Consider the following 21646-nt stretch of genomic DNA (forward strand, 5'->3'; position numbering starts at 1 on the left):
TCCCAGAGCTTCATGGTATGGCTCATCAGCTTTATTCCTCTGTAGTTGCTATAGCTCTGGACATCAATGTCCTTCCTGATGCAACCCTCCCCATTGATCTGGGCTTGGGACCAATCATAGTTGTGATTTTGCTTTTGACAACAGGGGTTGCAATATATGTGCTAATGGTCAACTGGCTTTTATCAGTAGCTCTCAGGGCCTGTTCCTTTTGCAGTGTGTGCAAGTAGTTTCCACTTCTACTGCAATGCTAGATAAATGATGAAAACACTCACTGACACATCTAGTTACTTTTTACACTGCAATTATTGAGTTTGGACTAATAGAGAAACTCCAAAACAAACTCACTGATGCATGGAAACAATGAGATATTAGCATTTATTTGGAGTTACGCATGTGTTTACCTGATGAATGCATAATGTACAGCTGGTGACATCGTCTGGGCTCATGTGTCAAGTTTCCCTCACGTCCACTTTGATTAATATTTTTCATGCTCTTATAGATCTTAATTTTAATAGTCGAACCAGAAAGAGTCTCTCGAAAATTGGATAGGATGGAAGGACATTACATTCCTTATGGCACAACAAATGAAGCTGCAGAGCAGTTCTCGTTCAATTATCTGGGCAGCTGGTATGCAATCCTCCAACTCCAAGAAAAACATTAGCATCTGCTACAGGAAGAAAATTTAGCATAAGATTTGACTTTTGGCCAAAACCTAATAACATATAATTCAGGGAGCCATAAAATAAAACAACTTTGTCCAATTTAATTTCTGCTGGCAGGCAGAATTCGTCACCTCTCGTGTTGCAGAGTATCATCTAAGCGTTCAATGAGACAGAAAATGATTTAACTAAACAACACAGTGGGGAATTCTGGCAACTATAACAGCAAAACTTGTGCCACTTATTGCATTTTTCAAGTAAGCTACTCATTTCCGCCCGCTTGCAGAGATATCAGTCTCGCACCTGAGTATATTTTGAATATGAGAGTTTCCATTTACTTGGATTCGGAGTTGTGCAAACTTTTCCCTCATGCTTTATAAGCTATGCATGCATGGGAATGCTTTTGATAGTCTAATGAAAATTACACATTTATACTTTGTGACTTAGTGGAACCCCAGCTCGTGAACAGTCGCCTTTCAGAAGAAGTTTTTGTGAAGTCTTCTAACACAAACGACACTTTCCTCATTGAATTGAGGCTTCTTTGACTTCCCGAAGTTACAATTCTTGTCACCTGCTGCGCTTCACTGCTCAACATTATTAATCATGATCACACGGTGTAATGAAACATCACTTTGCTAAGTCAACTGATTAGGTTAAAGCTTGTCTTTTCCCCAATGGAAGCCTGGATCCATTTATCACAACACTGTTTGCTTAAATATGACAGCTGCTGCAACACTCTTTGAATCCTTTGCTCCTTTTTTGAAAACAAGAGGTGAATGCTTAATAGGAATCTGATGCATTTATTTCCATAAATAACATTGGAACCGATGGAAGCAGATGCAACACCACTCAGCTGCTCCTCGCACACACACACACACACACACACACACACACATACACACACACATCATGCACAGAAAAATCCCCACAGTGCACATAAACGACACACACATGGATGGACACAAATCACTTGGGCATGGATGTGTGTTCACCCAGAAAGGAGCTGTGTGATGATTCTCCCTCTCCATGTACCCTGTCTTGCAGTGATATTGTGTTATGAGTCATTAGTTTTCGAGGCTGTGCCCGCAGTCCAAAGATGTGAATTTAAACAAAACAGAGAAATGTGAGGACGGACTCTGTAGTTTGATTTCACAATGAAACATGAGTGAAGCCATGGAGATAAGAATACATGTTCTATATTTATGCTGCTATTGAAAATTAGAGCTACTGGACAATAAACAAGAGACGTTACAGCAGAAATCCTTGAGAGCAAAGCAGGATGAAAGAAACTCCTCTTACAGACCTTAGGTTATTGTTAAATGACAAATCGCTTGTTTTCTGGGAATTCTTTCTACAGTCTGCGTTTTGCAGATAAGCTCATCTCAGGTATTCATCACTGCTACGATGTCTGTAGGGTAGAAGAACGCTTTTTAATCCGAGTGCTGTGAAGAAAAACAACTTATAACTCAAGGAAGCAAAGGATTTATAGTTTAAAAAAAGACAAAAAAACATAACAACTTTTTAGAGAAGATAAGACACCCAAAGCACATTTTAAAGGTATGAATCAATGCTCACAACATGTTCTTTTTTGTTTTGTTTTTTTGAATGAAGAATTCAGCTTATCTTGACATAGGAATGCATTTTGTTTGTTTATACACTGATTTTTAGTTAATGAACAGATTTAAACTCAATTTCAATATAGACACAGAATGCTCATTTCAGAGCATTCATTTTTTTAGACTGTTATTTATTTCTGTATTTGTTTTCTGCTGCTTTTTACTTTCATGCAATGCCATTTAATTAAACTGCAGTACCGCTGTAAAGTTTTCAGTTATTGATGTGATACAAAATAATTCATTAACAGTACTGATGACAGGATAATGTTGGCATTTTATAAACTTACAACATTAAATCACTTCTGCATTATTGCAGAAGTGATTAAAGTAAACACTAGAGATGCACCGATCATTTTGGCCAGGGTCACCCAATCACTTAAATCACCTTCACTGAGCTGAACTTAAAATGGACAGTCTGAAAAAGCCGAGAGAGGCAAAGTGGAAAAAGTTAAAGCCATACAGTCCCCAGAGCCAGCCGCAAACCAAAAGCCTCAGTATGAGCAAAGGATCAAAGCTGCTACAAGAGAAATGAAAGAGATGAGAGAAAGAGAGGAAAAGGGTTGATGTCCTGTTGGCTGCTGAATTTACAGTTGTGGTCAGAGGTTTAGATACACATGTCATAGACATCAGTGCCATAATATTTCTATTTGTAATAATTTCTGAACTGTTCTTTTTTGACAGCACTCATTGGATTTATCAATAATCAGAACAAGTATGAGTTATTTTGTTGTGTCACCACTTATCTGAGGTCTGGAAGATGACCTAAACTGTCACTCTTAGAACCAACCCAGGAAGCACCAAGGCTCAAGAACCCCATCAGTTTAAATACACTCTACCAACTCTGCCAAGAAGATCAAATATCCAGCACAAATTATCCCAGACATTTGTTGATGGCTACCAAATGTGTCTGGCAGAGGTGCAACTTGCTAAGGGACAATTAACTAAACATTAGCAGGCATGGATGGATAGTTTTGAGCCTGTGTGGATTAGAGAAAATCCAAAACAGATTCAAACTTGTGCAACCGATTCTTGTTTTTGAAAGTCTTTAAAGATGTGTGCTGTACCATCATTTTACCCTGGAAAGAGAACAGCTTAAAGAAAGAATTAAAAACAACTCAAATTACCATGGTATTCATGCCCACGATGAGTATATTTAAACCTCTGATCACAATAAATAAGCCAGACAATTATGTACGTACCTGACATTTGTTTTGTCATATAAATATAATGGGCATGTTTCTATTTCTTAAGGTAAAATGTGCCATACAACAGGGGCACAATTAATGATGCATACATTTTTGTTATAGTTGTTTAAAAAGAGAAGATCATGAAACTTACTGTTGCTTCTTTTATTTAAAAAAATAGGGTTTTTTCCACCCTGATGAAAGGAGATTTTTGTTTCGATAAGCTACAACATTGGAATGCTCCAGGACAATTTCAATCGGTGCATCTCTAGTAAAGGCCATGGGGGGTCATTCCAGGTAAACGGAATATTGATAGTCCTGAGTCAAACAAATGGAAATTCATGTCCAGCCTCAGTGATAAGATTTTTCTGTCACAGGGTATTTTTAGGGGTGGGGTTAATTCACATAGAGATCTGGTATCCTGTCCTCTGACATTACCAATTTAGAATTTTGTAAGTCGATTAATTAAAATGTGAAACCATTATGGCAGTGTCACTGGCAAACAGTGCATCTATAAGAGGGTCATTTTGGATTTAATGATAACAGCTTTCCTCCACTGCTGGAGATATAACATAGGTAATTAGTAATTTGATCAGTAAATAGCACATTCATTTGATTTGATTTGATTTTTTTTTACACAAGGAGTAAACTCTCCAATGTGTCCAAATGATTCCAGGCACATTGTTAAAGCACATTTCACAGCTGTGTTCTCCCACACACTTTTTCTTTGTATTTTCATACTCTGTCACACAGCTAACTTAATCACGACTGGTAACGTAACTGCCACTTACGTCTCAAATTACATCTGAGTTGAAGAAAATTGATTTCACTTAATTGTTGCACTAGGAACTGGAATGTAATTGGCTCACAAAGATTCAGTCTTCTTTTGGCTCATTGTTTTTGTTCTGGTCCTGCACCAAAGGCCAGGCTGATGGTATCTATTAAACAGGCATTTTAATTAGGATTTGTTAGACAGCGAAACGCAGCTAAAATAAGAGTTACTGTTAGACTTTCACTCATCAGGTGGACAGTAAAACACATTGTTAGAGGATTGTAATGTTGCTCTGCTGGATGTGTAAGCAGAGAAATGTCTTCTTATGTTAGCCATAGCTTCTTTTTAATGAGGTAATAATGCACATCAAGCCTGAGTTTTTGTCAGCTCATTTTAGAGTCCTTCTGCACAAAAAACCTTATGGATGCATCTTACAGATGAGAAGAACCATTGTAGTTTTGAATGCGCGTGCATCAGTTTTAAATAACCAGAATAAAGCACAAGTCGTACACCAGCAGGAAGCCAGTACTCACACAAGCAATGCTGTAAAACACTGAAAGCTGATTTTTAACACAATTTCCAATACTTTAAATCTGTAAACTGTGCTGTGCTGTAAAAATGTCCCCCCCCCCAGTACTCACCAAGGAATGCAATTTTAAACTTTTTCTTTTAGGAAATTGATTCATCTCTTTAAAGCAAAGGTCACACATGCAACACACACCCTCCTCTATCTTCCGCTTTCTCAAAGCTTTCGCTGAATACTAATTATTTCCATGACTTTTGAGTATCTCACCCTTAAGGGTTTTTGTGCAATCTGAAGAAATACCACTAATATTTAAAAAAATATCATGTCTCCAGAGTTCTCTTACAATAGCGTTTCTATAAGTTTCTGTTATCTCGTTTATTCCTTGGCATTCAGGGATTGTTATACTTTCTATCCTAGAAACTTGTCAAAAGGGCTTTTAACTTGCATTCTCAAACCAAAAGAGCTTTGCATCTGTTCCAAAATTCACTTGCTGGACAGTCACAGGCTCCTACTTGCTGGCAGCTGAAAAGCTCCTCTCGAAAATTTTGACATTTAATGCCCGTTCAAGTGAAGCTCAGTAGTGGCTGTTGTGAGAATACAAGTATTACTTACTAGCTCTCCAAATGACGTGTTATGCGACAGGCACCATCAACAGCTCAAGCCATTATTGGCTAGACCTGCACTCTAATTTCTCTGTGAAATATAATTATATGTAAAAGTTTTACATAGATGTAGAAGTGAAAGCTGTCAAACAGCCTCTCCTGTAATGCCGAGGGAAAGGTGTAAGACCTTAGCAGATCTGTTGGAGGCCTTCTCTGGTACTGGAGTTTGACTTGCTGAGAAACACCATGCCTTCAGAAGACTCTTACTCTGGCCTTGTGCACTCTGAGATTGGTCTACACCATCAGCAGATGAGGATGAGGTCGACAGCACTCTACAGCAAGTCAATGAAGAAAGGGTGACAGGTTCTTGCACTGGGCCTGGGTCGGAGGAGTGGGTGGTGATGTGTCCTAGGGTTTGAGAAGTAGTTGGCACAGCAGTTCTCAGGCACTGGCCACGCAGCACGCTGTGGAAGGCTTTCTTGAACTCCTGACTAAAGCACGGGTAGATAATGGGGTTAATGCAGCTGTTGAGGTAACCCAGCCAGAAGGTTATTTTAAAGATGGTTTCAGGAGGCTTACAGGATGGGAAGATGGATCCTAGCAAAGATGCAGAAAGAACCTCAAATCAGAAAATGAATACAAAAGCACACCAATGAGAGCAATAATACCTCAAGGTCCTAGATAAAGGCAGATATCGAAAGCCCATGGATCTGACAAGATTAAACCATTCTCTAATTTCACGTGGTTTCAACTTATTCATGTTTTTGTTTAATTACAACTTTCTGGAAACAGATATTTTTATTTGTCAGCATGACAACGTCCCCGCACATTTCCAGCTTTATAAATAAAACATTTCCCAAGTGGATGATCTTGACTCGTCCCTTAACAAAAAAACAAAAAACAAATAATGAATAATTTAAAATGGCATCTTGGAAGAAAAAGGGCAAGTGTAATAACTGTACTGGCACTAAAAAGGCAGTAAATCTGTGAAATGGTTAGGCTTTTTTCCCTATTATTTTATACTGGCATTTGCCAACATCGGGTGACTGAAAAAATTAGCATGCATGAGGGGAGCATACATTACAGCGGTGTAATCCTGCAGAGTAGATTCATTCTTTACCTGCTCCTTTAAGGCTTACATTCATTATATCATTTATTTATCTTATTTTAAGTTGCTTTTTAGTTTCATTTTGTTGTGTGGTACTATGTTTTTCTCTCAGTTATATTTAGGCCAAGTTCTGGAGCTCAAAAATGAAGCCAATGCCAATTTACCAAAAATTGCAGTGGCCACTTGAGGCTGGCTCCAAGAGCAAATCAATCCCCACAGAATCCCATTTTAAAAACATCAAACTTCAGAGCACATTACTCTATTATTGGATTTTGTTAATACCTTAATTTAGGGGCGTGGATGTTAGGCCTTACCTCGATGTAGCGGAATAATTAAACCTTGACCCTATTTGTACTGCTGGTGCCTTTTGGAGCATTTTTTTTAACGAACTTATCTGACAAATACTACGGTTTGCTGTGTGGTACACCCTGTCCACAAAGCTTTTGCTTGAGTTTTGTTGTGTTAAATTCCAGTTATTAACTTAGCAGTAACGAGGCATCTGTGATTTGTGTGCTTTGGGTCCACAGTTTTTTTTTTTTATATAGATGTAGCTTTGAAACCAAGTGTTCTAGAAACTTCTGGCCAAAGAGTCTAGAGAGTAAATATTTATGCCCAGAACACTGACTTTGAGCATTTCAATTACGTGTTAATTTACCATGTGTTTTATTAGAGAAACACATTTTAAATGGTTAAATTTCATGGAATGTGGCCAAATCAAATTTACTTGACATCGACATAACTTTTGGTTGCAATCAGGCATCATCCAGGTTTAGAAACCAAAACTAATCTGTTAAGTTTTGGAAAAGATCTTGGTTTCTCTCACAGTGTTCATGTAATTTTTCAGCTTTAATTGTAAAAATTCTAATGTACCTGTTACACAGACTGGGCTGGAAAAGGAAAGCAGCTGTCATAATGTGAACGTGCAAGTTCATATTTGATGTTGCCCCTCTGGTGTTGTATCACTCTGACCTTTGTGTTTGTATGATGTATGTTTGTATTACAAAAAATCCGACTATTGGCCTTAGCAAAGGTGAATGCTCCCCGAGTGCCCTTATAGTTGCTATTGAAGCAGCTGCTGTGAAAGGCTGGTGACCAAATGGTTTAGAAAAAAAACCAAGCATTTGATCTGAGGGGCTCAGGATAATTCAAAATAAATAAAAAATATACTTGTGGTTTTTCAAACCCTCAGTCTGTGAATCTCAGAGCTTGAATGAACACTGTGCCGTGAGCCGTGAAGGACCGTCTCAGTTGAAATGCATAACTATCCTCCTGTGACTGCTGCCTCAGGTGGGTACAGGGTGACTGAGGATGCCTCCTGGCATTACAGCCCATTAAGCCTCATGCTAGTTATTATCTATAATAGCTTTCATTGGGGAGGGAGTAGTAGTTTGCTTCTTTCCATTTCAGCTCACAGCTGAAGCCTTTTCTGCTCCAATATGGTGCTTTATTTGTTCTGTGTGGTTGCTTATAATTGAATTTCTTGATGTTCCTTTAAAGAAACTTGGCCAGTAGAATCAAGCCAGAGTAGAGAAGGAGAAAGAGCTTGCTTGATGTTGTTTTCATAGACCAAAACACCAACCAATTTTATGCAAACTATGGGTACTTTTACATTTTTTCAAGTTGTATTTAGCAGTGACTCGAACAAAATTCAATCCTGGATACAAATTTTGTGGACCGTGTACAATAAACGTGACACAAACGTAAATATAAAACATAACATGAAATGAACATAATATATATGAAAATTAAAAGAGCTGTAATAAATGTTTTTGAAAAACATACAGTATAGATATTAATAATCGCTGTATGTTTGATGATGTGCAAAGTTTTGTTAAGATTTGCACACCGTTCAAGGATGCGATAAATATACATGTGATCTTTATAATATGATAATTCAGCTGCAGACTTAATTACTGCATTGGAGTGGGACTGTGATGCACAGATTGCCGTTAACCAAAAGACTGTTGCTATTGTATATAAAGGTAATATATTGGCAAATGTGAAAGAGCCACCATGAAAATTCCTACTGTCTTGCAGGGTTGCCACACTACCACACAGACAAACTCCAAAGAGATTTTAACACCTGCCAAAGTATTTGCGGTAGTTCCCACTGCAGCAAGTGTCACGGGGATCACATTTTGCCATGATGGCATGCATGCATGCACTTGCACAAGATAAAAACAACATCAGTTGAAGCTGTTAAAGCTGCCCATCACAGTTTTATGGTCTTTTTTTTGTTTAATCCAATAGTGCAGAGCCCTTTAATGTTACGTTCCCCTATTATAAGCAGATGGGCAATAGCACTATGCAAAAATCTGTCACAGTTTATTAGCTTTGAGAAACAAATGATTCATTAATAGCTGTTATTTCCTAACAGACATTTTGACTTGTCACTGCAGGAGCACACGTGTTCGTACTAACATTAATAGCTCTATTTTCGAACACCAGTAAGCCATAATAGCAAGCGCCTGAAAAGAAAACAGGTGAATGGAACTCAGCCATCATTATTTATTATTAATCATTTGTTTTCACCACAGCAACATACCAGAAGGCCTTTTGTGAGAAAAGGCCTACTGACTAAATGTTAATGTTAAACAACAATGGCATAGAAATGATCATAAAAGTTGGAAAATAAGGGCAGTGAAAATAGTAAATCTTTGATATCATCTCTATCAACATGGGAAAACTAACTACGGTAGTTGACCTTGGCTTGGTTTTGTTTTGTCATATTATGATAACTGGGGTACAGTTATTGTGATGCGTTAATCCCAGTATAAAAAGACTTGATTGTTGACTAAACCGAGACATGAACATCTAGTCTTTAGAATAAAAGGCCTTTTGTTTGCACTTGGATTATACCTTGTGTCTGTTATATGGATAGTTATGAAAGTACACACTGCAAAGAAAAAACTGAAAACGATAACACATATTATTTGTCCAGATGATGTGTTTCATCCACGTCTCCTACGTCTCTTATCGTAGCTGGGTTCCGCCTTCAATAAGATTAGTATTTATATAACCAAATAGATTTTTCAGCGTGAATCTCACCATCTGTGACCTGGGAGGTAAATACTGACTGACTGCTATTCTTAAAAACATGCCGGTCCACTCCAACGATCACTTATCTCAGTCAAGCTGTAAGAGTTATTTCAGAAGCAATTAAGATTTCTAGATAGAGCCTCACAACGGTTGGTTTCTGTCCTCTCTTAGATCTGTGATAGCATCACTGCTGTCACCATCATTGACGAGAATGTAGGAAAAATTTATTACACATAAAGCTGAGGATATCTGACTGAATGGACATTCACCTTTTATTGAGCTTGTTCACATTATCCTCAGCCCATATCTACAGATGGACACCAGCAGAATAATTCATGCTCGACAGATTTTTTCCATTCAATGGGGCTTCTGTGAAAATGCTAAAATTGCAGTTATAGTCTTCTAAAAGGAAAAAAAAAATCAACATTGGATGAATCATGTTAAGTCTCCTGCTTGGAAATGTCAAGTTTTTCATTATCTTTGTAATCAAAATATTCCAAGAAACCTGCCAATCAAACACAAAAGTAATGCACTTACTGTCAGGCTAAGGGAACTGAGGTGTAACTCGATTACAAGCAAATTAATTCCAAAAATAATTAATGATAAGCAGACTTTAGATTCTCCAAAACAAGTTTTACTATATTTTTCCTCTTCTTGACCTTCCACTGGTTTAAACCTGCCTTAAACCAACGTTACAAGTGTGGCATATAGGAGTAGGTTTCATTCTATTGCTACATTTACTAGTCTATTCTAGGGTTAACTATCCTTTGGGTAATAGGTGTATACTGCTAAAGTGTTATTTATTGAAGTGGGAGGGGTTATGAAGCCGCATGCTGCAGTGGCTGTACCCAAATACTAAATGGTGTGCATCCCCATGTAGCATAACCACTGCTGTAATGAAGTTTTCTCCAGTTCGATTATTTTATCTTTAGTCTGATTTCTTTTTTCTTTGTTGTACTAAACCTTTAGCAGCAAAGAAAAAGAACTCAGACTGTTGAACATTTTCAAGGCTCTTTCTTTGTGTTTTCACCACCCAGCCATCTGACACAGGTACATCCATACAAAACTTGTTTTACAAAGACAATTCCAACTCATCTGCATTTTTAACCTTCAGTGAGGTTGAAAATGCTGTGATAATATTATACAAGTATTTGTGTATTTTTTTCATTTCAAAATACCATGTTTTCTCTTGTGTATAAATATATTGATAAATAAATATTTGCTGCTCTCCAATTTTTTGATGCTAGACAGAACATTTTTAGTAGCTAAAACAGCAGTAAATGTCCTTCAGTATGCAACAAAAGATGAATTTCTCTTTGAGAATAGCAGATGTTTAGGTGTGTGCCTTGAACCTAAAGAAGAACACGAGTGTTACAAAGTGAGGCTTTGTCAGCTTCAGTGCAGAGGAGGTAAGAAGGTACCTACCGATGGGCAAAACCAGGAAAAAAGGCAGCCAGCACATAATAAAGCATCCAACGACAATGCCAAGAGTCTTGGCTGCTTTTTCTTCTCTTGAGAACTTCAGCAGCCTTGGTAGGGAAAAGGAGGAGCGTTTATGCATTGCGGTCCCCACGTCACCCTCCTGCTTCCCTATCTGAGCAGCGTTCCCTCTGTGTATCCTCAGCATCACCCCCTCCATCTCTACCCCTTTTCCTTTCCTCCCTTTCCTCAGGGTTTTGGTCTCTCTCTTCGCCACGGTATATACACGACAGTACATGGCCAGGATGATGACCAGTGGTATATAGAAAGATCCTAAGGCTGAGAACAAGGCGTAGCCAGGCTCCTCTGTAATTCGGCACACTGTCTCGTCCTCTGGGTCGGGCTCTTTCCAGCCGAATAGAGGGCCAACAGATATAGCTGCTGAGAGTCCCCAGAGAGCAGCCACCGCGGTCAGGCCTCGCCGTCCGGTAGCTATAGCGGGGTAACGCAGGGGGTAGCTGACAGCCAGGTAGCGGTCAATAGAAATCACGCACAGGCTGAGGATAGAGGCAGTGCAGCAGAGGACATCCAGGGCGGCCCATACGCTGCAGAAGGACCGGCCAAACACCCACCTGCCGAGAGCCTCTGAGGTGGCGGAGAAGGGCAGGACAGCAGAGCTGAGCAGCAGGTCTGCTGCTGCCAGGTTGGCAATGAAGTAATGTGTCACAGAGCGCCAGTGGTGGTGGAACAGCACAGACAGGATGACCAAGATGTTTCCGAGGACCCCAAACACTACAAAGACCACCAGCACCATCCCCAGGACGACTGCCTTGGCTACATCCACCTCTGGGTGGGCGGAGGAGCTGCAGTTTGGACAAAGACCTGCTGCAGAATAAACACTCATGTTCTCTGCAGGAAACATTGTAATCTGCTGGTTGCATTAAGATGTAAAGTGTCTTGCAAATTGATGACACTCATGCCACATCTGTTCTTTAATTACTTCAGCTCCAACCCTCTGCCATCTTCCGCTACTCCCAGCGCAGAGGATAAAAGCTTTTACAGCTGCATAAACTGCTCTTCCAGTTAATTTGTAGGTACAGTGGCTCTTGCCAGCACTCCAGTGATCATGTGGCCAGGGTTGCTTGGCAGAACGTCTTATGCTGGAAGAGTAACACTGCCACAGTTTGCCATATTTAGTCTGGAAAAGCTTAATAAAAATGACAAATGCTCAAGTGGCAGTCACAGATGGATTTGGGGTGTCATGTCTTGCCATAGCAAAAAGGCTTTACCTGTTAAAACAAGAAAAGAGATAAAGGAAATTTATCAACACATTCATAATCCTAGGCTTTTATAAATATCCAAAACGAGCTCATTACTGCTTTAAGTGCTATTCTTTCTCTGACAGCGTAGGAGCAAATCAAAACAGAGGATGCAAGACAGAGCACATTAAATGTAAAATTGTAAAGTATAATCACCCGGCCATGATTAAAGGGTAAAAACATCATTTAATGGCCTCTTTCAGCCTCTTTGTGTGGAAATTCTTCTCCCTTTATTACAGCTGCAGTAGAGAAAAGAGAGTATGCTCCTGAGCCCAGCATTCACAGTTTTCTTTTTCATTCAAAAAAAACAAAACAAAAATCCCCCCCCCCTCAGTGCGGTTTTCTTGTTTTGTTGGCTCTGCAAGAAAACACTGGTAAGATTAAAACATCCCATTATTTATACCTGATATTTGTTTAACCTTCATTTAAGCTGTCAGACTGATTACAGCTAAACATGTCTTTACACAGGCAGTGTTCTTGAAAAGTAACTGTGGTAAGGATTATAATAGAAAAGAAAATATAAAGAAACAAGATATCATTCATTAAGAAAGAGGCAAACACAAGGACAACACAGCAGGAATATTATCGTTGGGGGGTGGGAATCATTTGTGGCATCATGAGAAATCCAGCCAAACATTCAGAGAGCTTAAAGATAAATGAAGACAGAGATCATTTTTTAAAGCCAGAGGTTGTGATGCTCCCTCAGAGGTCTTGTGTCTATAATCAGGGTTTTAACTCATCTACCAGATGACAAGCTAAGAATTGAACCTTGAGGAGGGCACTATATTACCCCAGTGAAGGCTTCAGCCATTGATAGTCCCACTCAGTACCACTCGCAGTGAGCGTGTTTTAGATCAGGGATGTCACCGAGCGCGATAAGCACCAGCGAAGCATAGAATAAAAGAAAGCGGCCGTGATAAAGAGAAGAGTCATGCTTGTTACATGTTCGTGCGGGATCAAAGGATTTCACTCGCTGCACGTCCCACTGCCAGGCGGAACAAAATTCACCCAAATAAACACTTGATGCTGGGATTTCCACATCAGTGGCCGGAGGGAGAATTGATAGGTGGTGAAAACATATCTTGGTCATATCTTAACATTTTTGGTTGTAATAAGATTTCTCAGTATGGTGTCGCACCTGCACGGAGAGATTGCTTTTTTTTGTTTTGTTTTCCTCAGCCCACCAGTGTTCGAGGACCACTGTTACTGTGGAAGGATGTCAAACAGGGAATATATTTACATTGACCTGAGGCAGCAGTTGCAATTCTGCATTGGTGAAACAAGATTACCATTATCTACAATGTGATGCAGTACTCCTACAACCACGCACAGTGTTTTGTGTGCCTCAAGGCCACACAGTTGTCTTAACAGCAAATAAAAACTAGAGGGGCGGCTGATAATGTAAAGCATGTATCAATAATAATAACGAGAAGAAGAATACTTTAATCATTGTTTTGGGAGCATTCATATTCATTTGATTATATCTAGTAAAAGGACTTTCTGCATCTCTCAATTTTATATTATTGCCAGTCGAATATCCTTTTTCCATTTAATAAACCACGAAAATATTGTAGAGATTAATAGACAACGATAACCACAGGCTCAGCCCCAAGGGCATTTTCCTTCAGTTGTCCAGCAGCAAGCAAAAACAAAGACTGAGACTGCACACGTCCATCATTCTCTGCAGATAAGATTTGATTAAAAGCTATCAGTGAACATCATTACAATCTAATTTACATCTGAATCCAAAGATGGCTCACTCAGGTTATTGCATTAGCAGAGCTCCTGGAAAGATTGTATGTTGTCCTTGAAGAAACTTTTTTGTTCCCCCTCCAGCTGGGCGGCCTTTGCCGAATGGAAACAAGTCAGCCAATTAAACCTAGAATTGGAATTATAATTAGGGTTTTGTTTTTTAAACAGATAGGATATTAGTGAGCAAATTAACTGACTTAATGTAGCCTGACCATGGGTATATTAAATCAGAACAGCAGTTCATAGCATGGGATAGTATCATTATCACAAGGGTAACACAGACAATATCAACTTACTATTAACTGTCCTGATATTGTTTTGTGAATGCAGCAGATCAGCAAGTCCTGTGAAAGCAATTGAGTTTGCTACACTTTGTAAAGTGCAAACATCTCTGCATCATGTCAAACACATTCCTACAGACTTATTAGATTTTGTTAGGCACTAATCATCAATGATGCACTTTTTTCACCCCAACCTGCTTGCCTGTAACTAATTTATTGCTTTTTGGTGCATGATTTGTAGACTGATAAGAGTGTATTCAATGAACTTAATTTGGAAAATTTGTTACCACAAGCTCCCACAAGGACACATGAAAAAAATCACTTATGATGAAGTGAGAAAATGCTCACATTTGCACAAAGATCTAATTACTTTAGATCTGTTCTATGTCCAACAAACAAATAAATGTAATATTTCTCCAGAACATCAGCTGTGAGAAAAGGGAGAAAAGAAAAATCAAGGATGTTAAATGTTTATTTTGAACATGTTTCCTCCAGGTCACCACATCACATCAAAACAAATGGAATTTATGACTTTGATTCAGATGCCCGTGAATGCCTCGGTAGAGTTCATATAGTTCATATATCATTTGTTTCTGCAAACACTGTAACATAACTGCTTGTGTCAGGTCTCTGAAGGAGAGAGCACTACCGTGATGAATCACTGCACATTTGAAGTCAGTTTCTAAATTGCTATTTATTCTCTTGGGGGGGGGGGGGGGTTCATAATTCAGTCCCCGATCATTACATTCCACTAGTCTTGAACATACACAGCCTTTCAGGGCGGACAATGTGAGTGCATCTCCCTTTCATCCACCTGAAGAGGTGATTTTGTTAGTGTTTGTCATCATTTAATGGAAGATACATCCCTGAGGACCAAAGCTTTGAATTCTCCTGAGCTTTAAAGCACGTTCCTTATGCAGCTACAACCATTCATCATTTTCTTTGCATTATTAATATTCACTTCAATATTCCACATATTCTGAATGAATATGGCCTGTGCATGCCTTTTATTTGCATTCATTTCTAATAATAAACCTTCTGTTACATATTTTAAATGCACAGAAAACATAAACTCTCTAAAAGGTTGCCTGGATTATCATTACTAAACGGAAATAAAGCAGTTTTCTCAGTGTGCTTATATGTGGCCTGCCAGACAATAACCGCCTCCTTCATATGGTTAAAAATAATCACAAACAAACACAATGATCCATTCTGATGACTGGAAGCCACTCAGTTTGTGAAGTACAGTAAGCAGGAGTATGGACAAGAAAAAAGAAGGGAGGGGTGAAAAGCCTTACCTTCATCCATGTGCGCAGATCTCACCGGAATTCAGCTAATTTTCTCTGAAAGCATGTCATTTGTCACAGTGTCAGCCGCAGACAGCACGGAAAGCAAAGTCAAGTGCTTCTCTCCCTCCTGCTGTCCTCCTGCTCTCTCTGGTGAAAAATAAAGTCACAGTGGACCACCCCACCTGATCCTCCCAGACCCCGCCCCCTGACCGAGCGGCTCACACCTTTTAATTGCCGTTCAATTTAAATTAAACGCTTATTCAGGTTACCGCGTTCACGTGCGTGTGGCCCGGTAAAAGCGAGCTAACTGAGCTGTGAAACTAATTACACGTCGTTTCAAAAGGTTCATTAGGCTTCAGAAAGCAAGATTTATAACTCTGTTATTTTTTACTGCATTTTTCTACTGTTAACAACTAAAGTGATCCTAACAAGGACAGTGTTTTGATATGTCTTATTCCGCTGTGCTTATAGCTATGCTGCTGTGCAAACGCTACAGTGCTGTGCAAAAGTCTTGAGCTTTTTAAATATTTATTTCACTGGATCTAAGAAAAATGCTAAAGAAAAGAGAGTTCAACAGACATAAGATAGCCTTTCTCTGGTGATTACCAGAGAGCCAAAACTTGCATTTTATATTTTATATCCCGGGATATAAAACAGGGAGAAAAGGATGAGGTATACCAAGTTACACAAGGGCTGGACTGAACATCAGTGGCAACAGGTTTCATGAAGTGATGAGTCCAGATTTGAATTTTTTTTGTTTAAATCTGCATTAATTTATACCGAGAGGCGAAGCGGACAGAGATGGAGGCTCTGTCATGGTTTGGTGCTGCATTTCAGCCTGTGGTGTTTGGGCTCTTGTAAAACTGATGGAATTGTGAATGCGCAAAAGCGCTGTCAGTTTTTGAACCATTATGTAGAAAGTATCAGATTGCCAACTTCATTTTTCAGCATGACAGTCATCCCAAACACACTGCCAATGCAGTAAAAGCATACCTGGATAGAAAAACACATAATACAACCATGACATTTCCATTTCCCCATGTTAGCAAAACATGAAGAACTGAGGGGTGGCTTTAAATGTATACTGGATAAGTTCTCCAAAACATTTTCTCCTGGAAGCTTTTTTAAAAGTAGAGTGCTGCTTTGATTTAAATGTATTTGTTTTCTATAAATCAAACCCTAGAGGTATGACCTTTTGTCAGTAAAGATGGTGTTTTACTGACTCGTGTGTTTTACTTTCCCCTAACTTGTTGACTGTTACTACCACATTACTATTACTATCACAGACAACATAAGAATCCTCTATAAGCAACCCGTTTTTATTCACTTTACTGAATGTTGGCTATATCAGTAATTAAATTAAATAATTCATAATTTTCGAATGTCTTGTATCTGTTTAGTCCCACTAGTTTTTGTTTTCCCCTAATTTTCTTTCTAGTGTTGCAACTGATCCAGACATTTACCTCTACAGCAGTGTGATGGTTACATAACTGACAGCCATTGCAATAATCCTTCCATCCCAGATAATTCATTTTAATGGGTCGATTTCAATAACATAGGCATGCTCCTAAAGACATTAACCACACTCCTGCACAATTCTGAAAGAAAACTACATTTTAACTTTAAACAAAGTTATAAGAACTGTTTCAATATAAACTAGGATTTGTGCTCGGTGCATTTCTGGTGTTGATGGTTGCTAAGAGGGTTGAAGCAAAAGCACCACTGCATGCTGTAAAATATCCTTCTGTGGAGCAAAGAAGCTTAACCTCCCAGGCCAAAGCTCCAGGCCAAAAGCTTACAAAAGTTTGATAAAGGTGTCCGCATACTTTGTTTTTCTTATAGCTGCCTGAAACATTTGTGAAGGACTTTTGCCAGTGAGAAGATGATGGATTTCTGGTTCTCCAGAGACCGAAGGGACCGGCTTGGTCCTGGTGGTGCTTGTCTTTTGCTTTGCAGAGATATACTAGATGTAGTGAGGCAGAATCCTTAGTGGGGGCAGGAGAGGTCCAGTACATCAATAATACCTCAAGGATGACAAATAGGCCATTTCTTCTCTCAGATTATTGTTTCGGGTTGAGTTATTTATGGATTCTCCAATGGCTGAGCAGCTTGACCGCAGGTGTCTCAGATGTTGTTGAGGGCATAGGCAGCTCTGTTCACTTAGAGATTTTTTTTTTCACAATCCTGTCCTGAATGCTGGGATGATGCATTCATCTTCACATGACAGAGTTGTCTCATATGTCTGTTGCCACTGTGTGTATTGATCTAGTGTATGGATCTTTCTTGCGTATGGGCTCGTTGCAGCTTTCAGCACACATTTGTTTTTGTTTTTTTTACACTGTCCTTAGACTGACCTCCATGGCTTGTTCCCTGCTCAATGACAACAAGTGATTTGTTGTTTGGAATTAGTGGGGTCTGTGCTGATTGAGCTCATCCAAAAACAACAGCAGTTGAAAGCCTTAAAAATGAGAACTTCTTCTTTTATTAGTCATTTAGTGTTATCCAAATTAAAAACAGAGTGTGGTTTTAGCAGCTACAATGTGTTGAGCTCCAGAGATTTAACTGTTCTTTGGCTCTGCAGTTATTCACACTATTTGTCCAAGTAAAAGATTTAAAATCTCTTTTTCAAAGGACACCTCAACATTTACATCGTAACCTGGTCTCATGCCGTAAGTGCTGGTCAATTAGTCCCACAAATTCAGTCTCTTTTATTGTGTACACAAAGTTGACCATCATTCTACAGGAGAAATCGGGAGAATACTTCATGATCCTGTTACTGTATATTTTTGAGTGCTCACCGAGTGCAGACCCAGCTAACCAAGAAAACAGAGCTTTGAACAAAGTGAAACCCATTTTACTTCAGTCTGATTAGTTTAGGTGCCTAAATATAACCGAGCATCAAATTAAAATGAAGAAAATGGACTTGAAACAAAACTTAAGTGAAAAAGTAATGGTTCTGCATAGGGCCTAAACAATGACTTTGGCCATTGCCATTCCTTCAGCATCCAAACGTAGACTTTTTCCATCCTCAAAACCTCTGTGTTGAAGGACACAATGCAACAGATCAGCAGAGGCCATGCTGATAAATAACTCATATTCCTGTAAAAAAAAAGAAAAGAAAAAGTTAGAGGTTGTATCGAGGGAAATAAAAAATAGATTCAATTTTGTGAGCATTTCACGTACTGCTGTGAGATCGTGTTGCATGTGCAACCTAACAATCAGTAGATGAATATTGCAACCTGCTGTTAAAAAAACTTTGACCATAAAGCTATTTAATGGTGTGTGATGACAAACTTCGTTTTACTAAATCAGGGCTCTGCACAGGCTTAAAATGAGCTTCAAATTTGCTGAGCACAGCACAACATGTTTTAATAATGAAACTAGGCTTGCAGTTATTTCAAATTTTCTCAAAAAATTAGTTTCACTCAACAGAGGTGTTGATGCCATCTGTGGGTTTAATATATAAATGTTAAAAGAGTGTCTTAAGGAATACAAAACCCATCTAAAATATTAAAGATTTTTCTGTGCAAAAGTTATGTAAAAATGTGACTAGAAGTGACTTTTCCTTTCAAAAGACCACAAATTATGTGCTTTAATGGAATGACTTGAGAATCAGCTAAACAACACTGAAAATGGAAAGTTTTTTTCACCTACACAAACCCAGATGAAATGCATGGACACTGAATTAGAGTCCAGCTATAAAGCCTCTTCTGGTACAAGCATCTCTCAGTATAATACAAAACAGTTCAATGTCAAGATTTTGCTGTAGTACACAAAATGCAGGACACAGTCGAAAAGTAGTTTTAATAAACAGAATCTTCATGAAAACAGCAGGCCATTATTAAGTATTAAAATGTTATTTTACAAAAGAATGACAACAATAAAAGAATGTAAACAAACATTTTTCATAAACAATGATAATCATATCTCATTTGAACTATTAAGGAACAATATAGGATCCATAAGCTTAATGCATGATTATAAATGAAATTTAGATATGTTTATTTTATATAATTTTGCAAGAGCTTTGGGCATTTTTATTTTTACATTGCTTATGCAGCAGTGAACATCACAGGCAGGTAACAGAAATTTTGATCAGGCAAGTATCTTTGGATTAGTCTCTTATTTCATTCACAGGCAGGAGCCGTACTAGGGAAGGCAACTTGAGCAGTCCGAACAGCTTGTCTCTGTCTCTGGGGCAGGGGGCTATATTCGGATAACTTTCTTTGGGAGGAGAAACAGAGCTTCTCCTCTTTTTCTGCCAGTCTGAGCACCAATGGTCCAAGCAGGCAAGTAGTTATTGTGGGCAGGATGAGAGTGGGTCAGGGAGGTTAGAAAGAAAGTATTTTCTGCAGGCTCTTCAACAGGTTTCCTTGGCGGAGACAGACAGGTAAGTACAAAGCAAATGTAGACTGAGTATAAATACTGCCTTGATTTGAGATGGAAGACAAGTGTGCCTGCCCTGGGTTAGACAGCACCCACCACTGAAAGAGTCTGATAAGTTTTCATTGACACATACATTCACACAGACAGGGGAGAGATGAAGAGAAAGGCTGATGCCATCAATATCACTTTACCTCATTCTCTGTGTAGTAACTGTTGAATGAAACTGAAGTATTTGCTGTGTGTACCTGTCTGTAATAATGGGATGCAAACGAGAAAACGTTCCAGCTGAGACCTGGCCAGTCCATCCTTCTAGCTGCTCAGTGGATAACAGTTACATCGAACTTGTGGAGCTTTTGCACAGCTGAGCCACATGAAAGCATTTTAATGCTGTGTTTCTACACTATGTTCAGGCACAAACACAATAAAACAGCTACTTTAAAGCTGAAAACGTGTTCCAGCTTTTTCATACAGGAAATGAATCAACAATCAATAAGGGAATCAATGAAGGACTCAACCAAACCCGGTACAGCATATAAATAAATAATCATGTAACTTCTGACAAAGTCAGGGTTTCAGACAGTGTTTGGAAAATGTTGGCTGGATGACTGAGTGATAAAAAGCAACAAACATATGGGCCCCTCCTGAAAAACCTTCTTAACACTTCTAAACCAGGATTGTCAAACTCAGTTTGGTTTATGGATCATATACACTGCTCAAAAAAGATAAAGGAACACAAAATCAAAACAAATAAACATGGCAGATATTTATCCTGATATGGACTGGGTAATGTATTAGGAACTAACGGACAGATATGAGCTGTAACTGTTACTTGTAATGTGTTACTGTTATCCGATTACTTTTTTCAGGTAATGACTAAAGTAAGGTATTACTATTGCAAAAAAGTAATTAGATTGCTGTTACTTTCCTATAAGCACGCAGCGTTATGGCGTTACTGTGTTACTAAACCGTGATTTTGTTTTTGAGAGTGTCTCATGACAATGACGTACGATGTCCGTGGCACCCTCACCTCCACCCACCCCACTGCAGGTGAAAATAGATGTAAGAATAACAGGACTCAGTGCCGCAGAATCTTTGATTTTATTTATTTTTGCTGTGTTTTAATTGCCTGTTTTTGAAAGAGTGAGTGCAAACACAAAAAAATATTTTATTTTATATGCTGGAATATGCAGAAAATAGATTTACATGTTAAACAAATTTCTTCCACTTAAAGACTGTTGCATAGGATTTAATTTTGGCTTGATGCAATGTGCATAAAGTTAAAAGATTAAAACAAATAAAACTATTTTTAAAAAGAGACTTTTTCATTTGATTACATTTTATATGATGGATTATACAATAAAAGTCCAATTGGGCTGAAAGGTCTATTGCTTTATAACGTGTTCAGGTTGTGTGTCATGTTTTTAAAAAGTAACTAAGTGATAAAGTAACTAATTGCTTTTGAAAATAAGTAATCAGTAAAGTAACAGTATTGCTTTCTTGGAGAAGTAATCAGTAATTAGTAAATAATTACTTTTTTCAAGTAACTTCACAAACACTGCTAACGGATGCCATATTATTAGACAGAGATGAAAATGACCAACTCAAAATGAGACTCAGCAGTTTGTATAGCCCCCACCTACCTGACAGTGTTGAGGCATGCTTCTAACAGGACAAGGGGATCTCCTCCCAGATCT

At 38.6% G+C, this 21646-nt stretch overlaps 1 protein-coding gene across 1 annotated transcript; it reads right to left on the minus strand.

Moving 5' to 3' along the window:
• Window positions 1–2125: 2125 nt before the first annotated feature.
• Window positions 2126–15695, minus strand: adra1ab (adrenoceptor alpha 1Ab). Its single transcript, XM_084934777.1, has 3 exons — window positions 15576–15695; window positions 10932–12214; window positions 2126–5956 (listed from the first exon to the last, which is right to left on the minus strand). Exons 2-3 carry the CDS (start codon window positions 11845–11847, stop codon window positions 5505–5507), a joined length of 1368 nt encoding a protein of 455 aa, XP_084790903.1. The 5' UTR covers window positions 11848–12214; window positions 15576–15695; the 3' UTR covers window positions 2126–5504.
• Window positions 15696–21646: the final 5951 nt, after the last annotated feature.

This window comes from Perissodus microlepis, chromosome 7, assembly GCF_051167445.1.
Source record: "Perissodus microlepis isolate ML-2025 ecotype Zambia chromosome 7, ASM5116744v1, whole genome shotgun sequence".
NCBI classification, from domain to species: domain Eukaryota; kingdom Metazoa; phylum Chordata; class Actinopteri; order Cichliformes; family Cichlidae; genus Perissodus; species Perissodus microlepis.

Coding starts and splice junctions, on each gene's coding strand:
- adra1ab (XM_084934777.1), bottom strand. CDS start 11,847: ATGTTTCCTGCAGAGAACATGAGTGTTTATTCTGCAGCAGGTCTTTGT. Junction 5,957..10,931: donor TTTCCTGGTTTTGCCCATCG/GTAGGTACCTTC, acceptor CATCTTTGCTAG/GATCCATCTTCCCATCCTGT.